The sequence below is a fragment of the Branchiostoma floridae genome, chromosome 1 (assembly GCF_000003815.2).
Source record: "Branchiostoma floridae strain S238N-H82 chromosome 1, Bfl_VNyyK, whole genome shotgun sequence".
NCBI classification, from domain to species: domain Eukaryota; kingdom Metazoa; phylum Chordata; class Leptocardii; order Amphioxiformes; family Branchiostomatidae; genus Branchiostoma; species Branchiostoma floridae.
Window position 1 is genome coordinate 19193168 of NC_049979.1, and position 13246 is coordinate 19206413.

Consider the following 13246-nt stretch of genomic DNA (forward strand, 5'->3'; position numbering starts at 1 on the left):
TTTGCATAATCACCACAGTCCAATATTAGCCACCCTGTGCGAGAATGGACTATTTCATTGGCCAGCACCCACATGTGAAATGTACTTGTTTAGAAACACTTTCTCTAAAATAAAATAAAATGGACTTTGCCTAAGCACTCCAGTCCAAAATTGAATTTAGAAAAAAATGACTTTCGCAGAGTATTGTAGCGCTATCTTGTAAAGTAAAATGTAAAATGGACCCGCTCAATTACAGCTCCTCTCTTCAAAGAACGGACTTTGTATAATCATCCTGTCCAGAATTGCATTTAAATGAGGATCGACTCTTCTATAGGCACCTGCAGCAAAAACACTTCTGCTAAAAAAGATAAACATATCAACGTATCTGTAAAATATAACGGGGGAGGGGGGTGTCTGTTTTTTTTTTCATAGTTGGAGCATGCTGGCTAGCCTCCACCTCCCTAAAGTAGCAAAACTCCCCAGGCAAAGTATTCTCCCTATAACAGCTGCAGCCAGCGTAGTCAGCCTGGTAGAGACTACATGTTAGCCTTTGAGCCGAGAAGTTGGAAGCCGTCTGGCACCCAGACTAAAATTTGTCTAGCTGTTGCAAGTTCTGCTGTCAACATCTCAAAATATAGCGTAAACCCATGTGACGTTGCCCGGGAGGTCAAATGGTGACATGCATGCGATGACCTCAAGCATCACAGGTGGAGGCATCTTTTATAACGTTCTCCACAAGATGCTATACGTTAACAATGGTGCATGTTTCTTTTCAAAAAATAGCTAGCCTTCAGTTAATTCCAAAGATATCTTTTCTCAGGTGTTTTTTTTTTTTGGCCGTCACCTCGTCAGGGAATTTCCCATGACTAATGATCATGCAGGTGCATGTTCATACACGACACCACTGTCGCCGTAGACATAGAGAAGCGTGTTTTGTGTTGCTTTTCCAAAGGTTTGTGAACGTGTGACAATGTCACAATATTTTACACTTGACGCTACGTCTACGGCGACAGTGGTGTCGTGTCTAAACATGCGCCTGCATGATAATAAGTTATGGAAAATTCCATGACAAGCTGACGGCCAAGTGTCAAGTGTCCTTTGAAAGTTAACTTTGAAACATTTTATTCCTGTAGGAAGCACTGTTTACAGTCATTTCCTTCCTGTAGGAGAGACTGTTTACAGTCATTTGCTCCCCTTGATATTTTTGCCTATCGAAAATCAACATACATGTATCTGCAACCAGCAATCGTTGTCTAAATCTGAATTTTCTCCAGGGAGTCCCCCTATGTCTTTCCATCAAAATCCGACATGTCGTGTTTTTTTATAGGTTACATAAAACTTATGAAATTATAAAATTATTGGCTGTATGTGGAACATGATAATAGTTTAAATTTGTATTTCTTTTTATTCTTTTTCATGAATTTAAGTTTCCAATGTATGTCTAAAAAGCAATTACATATGCGCCATATCCTCCTTATACAATCCGCACCCTCCTTACACAATATTTTCCTAATCTCCTGTCGGCTGTATGCAGACGACGTCGTCATTTTCTCAGAATCTAAAACATGATGATAATGTGCACTGGACAAGCTTAACGTTTTTTTTAATGGAAGATTCAAGAATTCAAGACTAAAGAAAAGTAATGTGGTGGTTTTCAATAAATTAGGAAGGACTTTCAGAAACATCAAGTTTCCAAATGATGCATTTATACACTTTATTCAGGCCTGCCCTTGTCAGGCAGTTATTCTTTAGCTAAAAGCAACTGTCTTTAAAGACACAGAAAGCCGCCTTCGGTATCAAAACCTCATTCAGACTGCGTTATTCCCTAAAGCCATTCTTAACCTCGATAATGCACGTATCAAGTCTATAATGTTATATGCTGTTGAGATCTGAGGCAAACATCACTCAAATAACAATTGCCATGTTGAAATATCAACATATAGAAACGCTTTGTAAAAGCATTGATCCTTAGTGCACACAGCCAATGTCTTCACGGCGAGACCGAAAGAAAATTTATTTCAAACTGTTGCCACAATTTGTCCAAGCTTTTGCCAATTAGTCGATCACCAAAAGTCTACGTTTCACATTTTAAATCACAAACCCCACCTATTTCGCAGAGCGCAGGACAGTGAAGAAGTGAAACCTAATGACGGTTGATGATTGACAGGACGCGTGTGAACCTGACATCTTGCTATATTGCCGGTTAATTGAAAACGTGACAAACCCTGATTTTTCCGATGACCCCGATAACCCGATGACCCCGGGGCAGAGAAAGCTGCCATAGCTTGATACAACGTTTGCTGGTTCCCACGTTGTTGTTTTTTTCAACATTTCCAAAGTGTGTTAAGAGAGATATTTACAAAAACGTAGTTGACGTGTACATCTATAAATTGATAGCACAGTATTATTAGTTATCTTTTGGACTCAAGAAATCAACGAGGAAAATATCAAGATTGACGTTGTCTGCGTTTACAGTTTTTATTTTACCATTCGTGACTGTGTAGATCTATCTTACTTTTTAGAAATTGGTTTCAAAGACGTCATTCATGTGGCATGAAATTGCGCAATCGCATGCAATACAATGGGAAGCTTTTTTGCCTATGTGAAAAAAATGATTAAAAAATCAGGGCAAGCATCTTTATTTTTCGTAAATTTGCCATGTTTTAGCTCTATTGTGCAGCAACGCAACGGCTGAAAATTTGTTACTACGCTAGTCTTTGCTCCAACCACCTGGCATATCAATCAGTCAAGGCACAACAACAACAACAGTCGGGGTTTCATGGAATTGTGCAAGTCTTTGTCAGTGCGACTATGTAATGGCTATGTCTACTAACGTTAGGGTGTTCTTTCTACGTGTGTTTTATACATGACACTAGTATGTCGCTGTGGCTTTAATATAGCATGCCCGCAGTCCCCGCCACGACCAATGGAATGTTTGGAGAATATGTCCAAGCTTTCAAGTTTGGTGTGATTTTATTTTACATGTTGGCCGGTTTCCTAGCTCCCCCTTTTCCGCTATGGAATAACCCATGGTCGCTGACCAATAAGCTGCCTAGTATTCATATTGCGTAATGCAGATGAAACGTAAACCAAGCTGCTTATGAGAACAACAGTCATTTCGCTGCCAGACAGAGGGGAGACAACACATGTCTGAGACTGGTCTCTGATGATTAATAGCAACTGCCCCCACGAAGTCAACGCATTCCCCTGCACTTCGGTAAGTAACTCAGGTTCCACCTCCGCATAGTCAAGAGGATCTTTGAATTATTGACCGTGTTCTTTGGTTAGAGCCAGGTATAGTTAGATTGCGAATTTCATTTAATTGTTAGTTTTTGTATTTTTCAAATCTATGGGTAAATGCAATTGACCTTTCCTTTTTGGCATTGATGTTGCAGGGGCTCGTCATAAAGATGTTTAAGAAGTAAAACTATAATACCTGCAGTTAAAAGGAAACATCTCATCATCATGGACTTCATGGACTTATTCTATTTCTTATCACTTTTATTTCGCAGAACGCAGGACAGTGAAGAAGTGAAACCTAATGACGGTTGATGATTGACAGGACGCGTGTGAACCTGACATCTTGCTATATTGCCGGTTAATTGAAAACGTGACAAACCCTGATTTTTCCGATGACCCCGATAACCCGATGACCCCGGGGTAGAGAAAGCTGACATAGCTTGACACAACGATCTACTAACGTTAGGGTGTTCTTTCTACGTGTGTTTTACACATGATACTAGTATGTCGCTGTGGCTTTAATATAGCATGCCCGCAGTCCCCGCCACGACCAATGGAATGTTTGGAGAATATATGTCCAAGCTTTCAAGTTTGGTGTGATTTTTTTTTTACATGTTGGCCCGTTGTTTAATACTTTTCTCCTCTCTCCTAGCTCCCCCTTTTCCGCAATGGAATATAACCCATGGTCGCTGGCCAATGGGCTGCCTAGTATTCATATTGCGCAATGCAGATGAAACGTAAACCAAGCTGATTACGAGAACAACAGTCATTTCGCTGCCAGACAGAGGGGAGACAACACGTGTCTGAGACTGGTCTCTGATGATTAATTACGACTGACCCCACGAAGTCAACTCACTCATCTGCACTTCGGTAAGTAACTCAGCTTTTACTTCTGCATAGTCAAGAGGATCTTAGAATAATGGAACGCGTTCTTTGGTCAGAGCCAGGTATAGTTAGATTATGAACTTGATTTAATTGCTAGTTTGGGATTTTTGAAATTCATACTGCAATTGACCTGTCCTTTTTGGCATTGTTGTTGCAGGGGCTCATCATAAAGATAAACAAGATCAAAAGAAGTACAACTATAATTCTTGCAGTGGAAAGGAAACATCTCATCACCATGGACGTCTTATTCTATTTCTTATCACTTTTATTATTCTTATTCAAAAGCGAATCAACATTTTCAAATATTTTGTTGGGCTAAAGGGTTCAGGTACAGGTTAATATGTGTGGGTCTCTGATCTTTGCACAGGTCGGGCAAATGAGATCCACACGAATTCAAGGGACGTCGGTGGCTTTCACTGAAAGACTAGCTGTATCACTGAAGGGAAGGACATCCGTGTGCAAATTGCTACAAGGGGATCGAGGCTGAGAGCCATATGCAAAACCCGAAACAACGTCGACCGAAGGAGCAAGGCCATGAGAGGGAAATGCCAGACCGGCAGCAGAGCCGCGGGCGGCCAACCGATTGCGCTGCTTTTGAGGGAAAAACTGAGTGCAGTTAGAGAATTCATGGACTGACGTACACGTACTATCTGCGTTATTTGACTTATACGAATACGTGTTGTCTAGTCTATTAGGTCATATTTAGTAATGTAAAAAATAATTCAATTCACCTAGACAACGATGGATATACGAATGGTGGACATCCTAACCAAACGTATATGAAAACTTTATTGACACGACAAAAGTACAGCGACTTTCGTGAGGATTATAACAACTATTTACAGTACAGCTAAGCAGACGTATATGCATATTTACAGATATGAATAAGTCAACATGCTGTTTCTAGCATTCCATTTACATAATTCGAACATTGCCTTCAAATGTCTTGAGTTACAAACGAACTTTTACCAATCTAACGTTTGCGGGAGTTTCTTAACGATAAAAATACACGTCCGTGCAGCCGTTTACTTTTGGGTTGTAGCAGCCGTTTACTTTTGGGCTGTAGCAGCCTTTCACTCCGTCACTTACAAGAAGATACAACGCAACGTTTGCTAGATGTAATTAGTCTGTAGTATTGTACTATGATTGTTATTCTTAAACAGTTATTCGTTTGATGACGTGAACTACAACAGACCGAGATGTACTTAGTCTAGTAATATGAGCGATATTGAATGATGTGTGTAGCTGTCTGTCAGGTAAGGCAGGATACAAAGACGAGAGATTTCAACGGCAGTTCAGGAGAGCAGACATTTGTCTAGTACTGAGACAGAATGTGAATACAAGAGATTTCTAAGGTAAGAGAGTTCAGTTCAGGAGAGGCAATAGAGAACTTCAGTTAAGGCCAAAGAGAGATAGCATTATTATGAAGTCTATTATATTGTTAAAAGTCTTCTGTACCCAGCGTGCGGAAATTCTTGTCTCTTCATTGTCATTTCTTTATCCTTCATGTGCTGATCTTCGAATTTCAGTTGGCAACTAAAGGAACCTGTATATATTTGTTACATGTCTAAGCCTCTGTCGTTGGGGATCTCGTCGTAACTTTCTTAACTTTACAACACACTAACCCTTCATGCTTGTGGCTCTTGCCGTCCTGCCGTTTCCGACAAGAGTACAAGATCATATTTCCTAACCATCCCATCCAATCCCTTCATACAACACACTAACCCTTCATGCTTGTGTCTCTTGCCGTCCTGCCGCTTCCGACAAGAGTACAAGATCCTATTTCCTAACCATCTCATCCAATCCCTTCATACAACACACTAACCCTTCATGCTTGTGTCTCTTGCCGTCCTGCCGCTTCCGACAAGAGTACAAGATCATATTTCCTAACCATCCCATCCAATCCCTTCATACAACACACTAACCCTTCGTGCTTGTGGTCTTGCCGTCCTGCCGTTTCCGACAAGACCACAAGATCACGTTTCCTAACCATCCAATTCCTTCATACAACACACTAAGCCTTCATGCTTGTGGCTCTTGCCGTCCTGTCGTTTCCGATGAGACCACAAGATCACGTTTCCTAGTCATCTCATAACTTCATACAACACACCAATCCGTCATATTCCAAATGGCGCCAGCGCCACCCTTCCCGTCATACACCGTAAAACAAAATGGCGGCGCCCATAAAAGCCAACGAAAACAGAACAGGTTTTGCTACCGCAAACCTGTAATAATTCTGTTGCCCACATGTCCTGAGCAAATGAGAGGTCAACTGAGGTGAAAGATTTTATAGGGCGTCTACTGCACAAAAAGTATTGCCTTCTAGGATTTGCACAATTGGTCACATAAGAGTTACAATTTTGTCAATCCAAAATCTTACAAAGCAATTTATATAGAGTTCTTATAAAGCGCAAAGTTTGTATTTCGTACAATGTTCAGTTATTTTTGATGTAAGAAAAGATTTGGCTGACAGATATTTTAGGCATTATTTTGACTAGAGGAGACGATTTGAAAGGTTGAAAGGTCAAAGGTTTCCAAGATGGCAGCGGGAGAGTTGGGAGGTAGAGCCGAGCTGGAGACCGAGCTGGAAAAACTCGGCATTCAAACGGAAACTATCGAACATCCGGAGGTAAGGACGATTTTTATATCATAGGGTGACAAAAGGAACGATTGTAGTGGTTGGGGTGACGAAATCATGGCGGGAAAGATTGATAAAAGGGTACGACAGCTGGGCGGTGCCGAATTTCCATCCTGTTAGGGAGTGTGTCATCTGGAGCTGGTTATGTGTATGATTTGTTTACTCAGCTTGAAAATGTAGGTCAACCTGCATGCCTTAGCTTTTGTTAGCTCTGGGTGTCGTTGAACTTTCTGAAAATAGGTCGTCAGCGACAAATGTGGTACTAAAACGTATGTCTATGAAAAGGCTGAGCTGAAGATTTTTTTTACAATAAGTAACGGGAGGGGGCCATACTTCGACAGGGGTCCAAAGTTCGACAGGTTTTAAAAATCATTGTTGCGGAGAAATGCATAGAGGCCTGCACATGAGAAGTACACTAGCTGTAGACTAAACCTTGTTGTAAATAACTACAAAGGCGGGGTATGTGTCGAAATTAGCAAGTCCCACAGATAACGATTGAAAAACTTGCACAAGTTTGACGCCTTCCGTGCAAGTTGACGAGCGAACGTATCGAGACCATGGCCCGGGAAACTCTTGAATTATTCTTCGCAAAATACGACATGTGAAAAAATATCACCACACATAGAAATGATGTTTATTAGCCTTCCGAAAAATAATATCTGTGTTCTGTTCTGCCTTTAACTGGCTTGGATAAACGGAGCTAAAATGATGCCACAATGTTCAGCCAGTCGGGGCCCCGCCATTTTACTATCACGCACGCAGGCGGGCGAGCGATGCTCAACACGTTGAACTCAGTCAACCCGTCCGTAGAGCGACAAACATTCAAGAAAAATCGATCTCTACCGACTAAAAAATCCTGTAGCCGTTGCTGCTGCCAAAAGACAGGATGAAATGGCAATCAAGGAAGCCGAAAAGCGAAAATGCCGTCACAGTCCAACGTAACACTGCGCTGCCGTTTTGCGGCAAGTTGGTCTCACCGTGAGAGGTAAACGTTTTAACACACCGTATTTGAATAAGTCGCGTAATACAAAATATGACCCATATTTGGTACAAAAAAAATATAATGAAGACTTTTAGTGCTATTCTATTTGCATAAGTTGTTTAAAAATGCACGGCGATGGTCTGGTTGTTACTATGTCGGAGTTTGGACCCCTTTTTTGTGTTGGAACGTTCTGCTAGGACGCAAGCCGAAAACCTGCCGTAAGTTTCGTGCGCTGTCAAAGTACAGTGCGGAACGCTACTGTTAAATGAAATATATATCTGTACAGCTTCAATAACAGTTATATGGATGCATACAAGATCTTAACTTGTTTTTGATGAGTTCACTGTAAAATGTACATTGACAAAAGCCATGCGCATCCACTTAGAACGGGTGTCGAAGTATGGCCCCCTCCCGTTAATAATCTAACGTTAGATTCTTTTGCACTAACGGGTTATGTTATGGATTTTTTTAACGGTATTGATACTGAGGAGGATGTTCCTGTCATAAGGGCTTCTTCATGCACTATTGACAGGGATGGTTTGGAACCAATCAGAAACCAAGGAATGGCACCAATGATACTGATAGCTTACCACGATGATCCTGACGATGATCTTGTGAATAACAACTTAATAACATCACATGATCTTGATCTTAACAATAACTTGTATCAACATTCCCAATTATAATCAACTGTTGAATGGATGTAACATTATATGGATTCCATACTAATCACTGCATTTCTAGACTGTCAGACTTTTTCTATCAATAACACTTCTAGTGCACTATTGATCATGTTAACAGCCATTTGGAAATGCAGACATTTAAAAAAATGTCTTTATGTTGTTTACATTGTTTCAGGTATTAACAGTAGATGTGATGGTAAAGTATTACAAATGCATCACATGTATCAGGTGCACACACATTAATTGTCCATTTCCCCCAGGTGTTCACAGTGGAGGAGATGATGAAGTATGTGTCACATGCACCAGGTGCTCACTCCAAGAACTTGTTCCTCAGAGACAAGAAGAAAAAGAACCTCTGGGTTTTGACTATTCTTCACAATAGACAGGTCAGTAATATAACTTATGTGGTGTAAAGTGTTACTCATCCTTATTTATGCAATGTTGGCTCAGCTGTTCTGGGAAAGTAACACAACTGTATTTTTGGGACATTTTATGTCTCTTATGGCACTTTTCTGCACAGACAGTATAGTAGGTTTGAACCTTTTAACTCATTTCTATATTTAGTTATTTATGTTTTTGTTCAATGGAAAAGACAGAACAGATAATTGTCTTTTTACAACTTTTTTCTTGCAAAACTAAACTAGCATTTCTTTTTTTTACATGTATGAGAACTGAAAGAAATGCATATACATTGGGAGTAAAACAATACATTTAAAAGAGATAGATTACAGTATAAGATGTCAATGTCATATTTTTGTGCTACATGCAGGTAAATCTAGGCTGGTTAGCCAAACAACTCGGTGCGGGATCTGGCGGCGTTCGCTTCGCTGATGAGTCCATCATGCTGGAGAAACTGGGCGTCGGGCAAGGCTGCGTGACCCCTCTCGCGCTCTTCAATGACAAGAAGGGCGAGATCAAGTTCCTCCTGGATGCAGACATCGCGGAGGGCAGTCACGAGAAGATTTTCTGCCACCCGATGACGAACGCTGCTTCCATGGGGATGTCTGTTCAGGACTTCCTCAAGTTTGTCAAGGCAACAGGACATGAACCTAAACTAATACAATTTGAACCACTAGTATGATCAAGATGTTACCTGAATACTGTTGCAAAGCCATGTGCATACCATTTTAATTTGTTGGTCTTCAGATTCAAAGAATACTGAAATGGAACATCAACATGGAAACAGAGTCTGATAAAAACCAAGAAAATAGATTGGTTTGGTCTAATGGATTATTTCTACTTACACCTGGTTTAACGTTTCTTTCTTTTAAAGTTGTAAATAAACTTAAAACTTAACTTGTCTTGGAGATGGGTGTGCTGCTAGCCAGGCAAATGTCTACCTCTGTAGTATATGTTGTTTGAGAAAGGTGTAGTTTGGGTATTTTTGGTTGATAGTTTTCAAAAGTGGTTACATCTAACAGAATACTGCTGACCTTTTTTTGATATTGCACGAGTTAAGAACTATGGATGGCTAAATTGGTATGACTTTTGTGCCGAATAAAAATGGTAGGATTTGCTGTGCATCGCGTCTGTTGAAAACATGGTGGGAAAGTTTGAAAAGCTGAGATGTGCAGGAGCCTGCAGCAATTCATTTGATAGCCCCTAGCTTAATTGAAAACATTCATATACCTAGGTGAAACATGCATTAATTTTGGAGTGTGATAATTAATTGATAAGCTATATGATAGGTAGTGTTTTATAGGTGTGATTTAACTTTAAAGTGTGATAATTTATTGATAAGCTATATGATAGGTAGTATTTTAGAAGTCTGATCAAGAAGGTTCTATGTTGAATACAGGAATGTCACCTGTATGTGGCTGTTATACAGGATTAATATTAAGTAATCATGACTTTCTCAAAGGCTGGTTGTGTGTAGCTCCCAAAGCTGTTCCCGGCTGAAGTGAAATACAAAATCAGTACTCTCCAAGCAGAGGTTGGTTGAAAAAATCGTGACCTTTTCTTTTCATCCATTTTTTATCAACCGACTTTTCCACCAAAAAAAGTTGGTCGATAAAAAGCAAAGGAAAGTCACAATTTTTTCCAACAACCTCTGCTTGGAGAGTACAAAATCAGCTCTTTAAGTATCATGTTATAACAGTAGCTAGTTGTTGTTCTTTATGCCATAGAAGTGCTTTACTAACTGATTCATCTTAGAAGCAATCATGTTTAAATGTGAAAATACTAACTCCTTGCAAAGCATTTGATTTTTCATTCTGGGAATAAAGCAAAACTTAAAGTACTCTCTTGTGTCCGTTTTGTTACAGTATATTTCATGTGAATGATATAGTCAATGTGTGCATGGTACATCCACACATGCTTGAGTCTCCCCAGAACACGAGTACATACACACAGGTCCTAGAGCTCAACACTGTCCACACATGTAACCACACCTGTCCCTGGTGTTGAACACCACACACAGGTAAACACAGCTGTCCGTGGCACTGAACACCACACACAGGTAACTGCAGCTGTCCCTGGTGCTGAACACCACACACAGGCAAAGAGACCTGTCCCTGGTGCTGAACACAATCCACACACAGGTAGCCACATCTGTCCCTAGTATTGGGCATCATTAGCAAACAGGTAAACACACCTGTCCTTGGTGCTGAACATCATCCACACTAGTACAAGTAACCACAGCTGCCCCTAGTGCTGAACACTATCCACACAGGTAAGCAAAGCTGTATCTGGTGCAGAACACGAAACACACACGTGAACACATCTGGCCCTGGTGCTGAACACCATCCACACACAGATACATGTACAAAGACATGTTGTTGGTTCTGAACACTTTCCAAACACGACTTAACATACCTGTCCTTGGTGCTGAACACGCGCACGCACCTGCCCATCTCCCACGCACACATGCCTTGATGACGCTACTTTGACGTCCACAGGGTTTGACACTTGTCATCCTGTCGTGTCCCTTATTAGCCCCGTGTGGCGCACTCGTGTCCATGACAACGTTCCTAATAGGCTTGCGGATGTCTGTCACACACCCCTAGGCCCTTCACTTCACTTAGGATCAAATTGATCTAATAGTTTATAATGACCCAGACAGGTTAAGCAGCGGATCTGAGAATAAACCTCTTCTTTATTCCGTGGTTGCTGAAAACGGACGTGTTGCTTTGTTGGTGGAAAAAATGAACCGATTCATCATATGCCTGTTACCAAGTCTACTGTTCTGGTGGACACCAATAGGTATGTGTTTTGCACTTGTTTTTGTCTGTTTATTTCGTCTGGCTTCAATAGCCACTGTGCAAGCATAGAGATTTGTAATTAGCATGCTCTAAAGAATATGATACGATAAAAGAGAATTTCGTAAGGCCTTTTACAACTATATGGATAAATACGAGTGAATACAATTATTTCATCATAGTAAGGACAAGACACATGAATATGGGTATCTAGAAAGTCGGGTTTAATCACCGTTTACACTTCAGTTTCTAACACCTAATGATTCTGTAATCTGTATGCCTATTTGTACACCGTATGGGTTATCTACTATCATAGTATCATTGAACCGATTTTTAGGATAAAGCATATTGAATTCGTTTGAGCAAGGAGACAGAAATATCATCGGAATAAGCGAGCCCCTCCATAAAAGGTTTCTCAAATTAGAAATGCATAAAATTATTACTTACATGTACATATGATTAGCTGAAACATTGTCATGTTATCTTGTTCTCAGTGACTATTCTGCCTGTGTTGGAAGCCCGGCCAGTGACGGTCGGACCCATACACCAGACACACGAGGAGTCCACTACTGCTGTGTCACCTGATGATTCATACTGGACAGAATCTGGTGAGAAATCCCCCACGGCGTGACCATATGTTACTCGTTAGCTGCTACATAAACGATTAACGTCAAATGTGTTTCAATAATTACCACTAAAATGACTTAAGAAAATGGTTTCAGTATAAAGACGACCACTATAAAACAAAATAATGCTTCGGTCAATGGGGAAAATAATCTGAAGTACCACCAACTAGTCTTGTCTAAGAGTAACTATGACGACATGTTGATCGTGTATCCTACAATTCAATTTGCTGTGGTTTTATTACACTCACTGAATCACTTTGAAGAGAATATGTGAAAATCACCTGTTATTTCTGTACAATCAATGAACGAGAAAACGATTATATTTTGGAGATGATAATGATGTTTCCTGGTAAAGTATCATCAGCTCATAAAGCGAATGCACTTTAACATTGCTAGGATTGGATTCGACAACGGCCTTCTACAAAGTCCTCTTTGAGGAGAAACCCGACGGCGTCATTGACAACGTCACAATGGGTAAGTGGCAAATTGAATATCTATCGAGTTTTGACAAAATGATGAAAAATTCAACTCAACTCTAACGTAAAACAAGATTCATTTGATTTTCAGCAGTTTTTAGTCTTCCTCAGGATAACTGAGGACCTACAGCTGATTACAAAGTTCGTCGTTCAGTGGGTCAAAGGTGGTTGGAAGTCGGTACCGCCCCCCGTCTCTGTTCAACTGACATGAGCAACGGGTCAAATGTGGTTGGAAGTTGATGCTGGTGTTATGCTTTTCTGTTCATAGAATGTTGATGCGCTCTGGTGTGTTTCTGATATGGTTTGCATTACGAACAGCTGAAGGATGAAAATCTAATGTACAGCTACATCACAAGGGGTAGTCTAGGTACCACCCTCTGTAGTTACCACTGGCTCTACCTTTTTACTTGCTTATCGGAAACGGAAAGAAGAGAGCCAACGGTAACTACGGAGGGTAGTTCCAAAGAAACATGCGAGCCGCTCTATTCTCTCATGAAGGGTCTCGTGACCACTTGATATCCCGGTTTTGTTCCCCCCAAG

At 40.6% G+C, this 13246-nt stretch overlaps 2 protein-coding genes and 1 long non-coding RNA gene across 3 annotated transcripts in view; all 3 read left to right on the top strand.

Annotated features, from left to right (window-relative positions):
• Nucleotides 1–1638: 1638 nt before the first annotated feature.
• Nucleotides 1639–3854, top strand: LOC118411353. Its single transcript, XR_004830660.1, has 3 exons — nucleotides 1639–2181; nucleotides 2981–3196; nucleotides 3492–3854. It is a non-coding gene; the product is annotated as an uncharacterized LOC118411353 (long non-coding RNA).
• A 2710-nt stretch (nucleotides 3855–6564) lies between these two features.
• On the top strand, nucleotides 6565–10646 carry LOC118411335 (prolyl-tRNA synthetase associated domain-containing protein 1-like). Its single transcript, XM_035813558.1, has 3 exons — nucleotides 6565–6733; nucleotides 8668–8793; nucleotides 9177–10646. The coding sequence occupies exons 1-3, from the start codon at nucleotides 6644–6646 to the stop codon at nucleotides 9486–9488; spliced, it is 528 nt and encodes a 175-aa protein (XP_035669451.1). The 5' UTR covers nucleotides 6565–6643; the 3' UTR covers nucleotides 9489–10646.
• Nucleotides 10647–11550: 904 nt separating this feature from the next.
• The window catches only part of LOC118411490 (melatonin receptor type 1B-A-like), a 4809-nt gene continuing 3113 nt past the window's right edge, over nucleotides 11551–13246 (top strand). Inside the window, exons 1-3 of the mRNA XM_035813823.1 lie at nucleotides 11551–11608; nucleotides 12099–12212; nucleotides 12627–12704. Of these exons, the coding sequence (XP_035669716.1) occupies nucleotides 11551–11608; nucleotides 12099–12212; nucleotides 12627–12704 (250 nt within the window). The remainder of the gene's footprint in view (nucleotides 11609–12098; nucleotides 12213–12626; nucleotides 12705–13246) is intronic.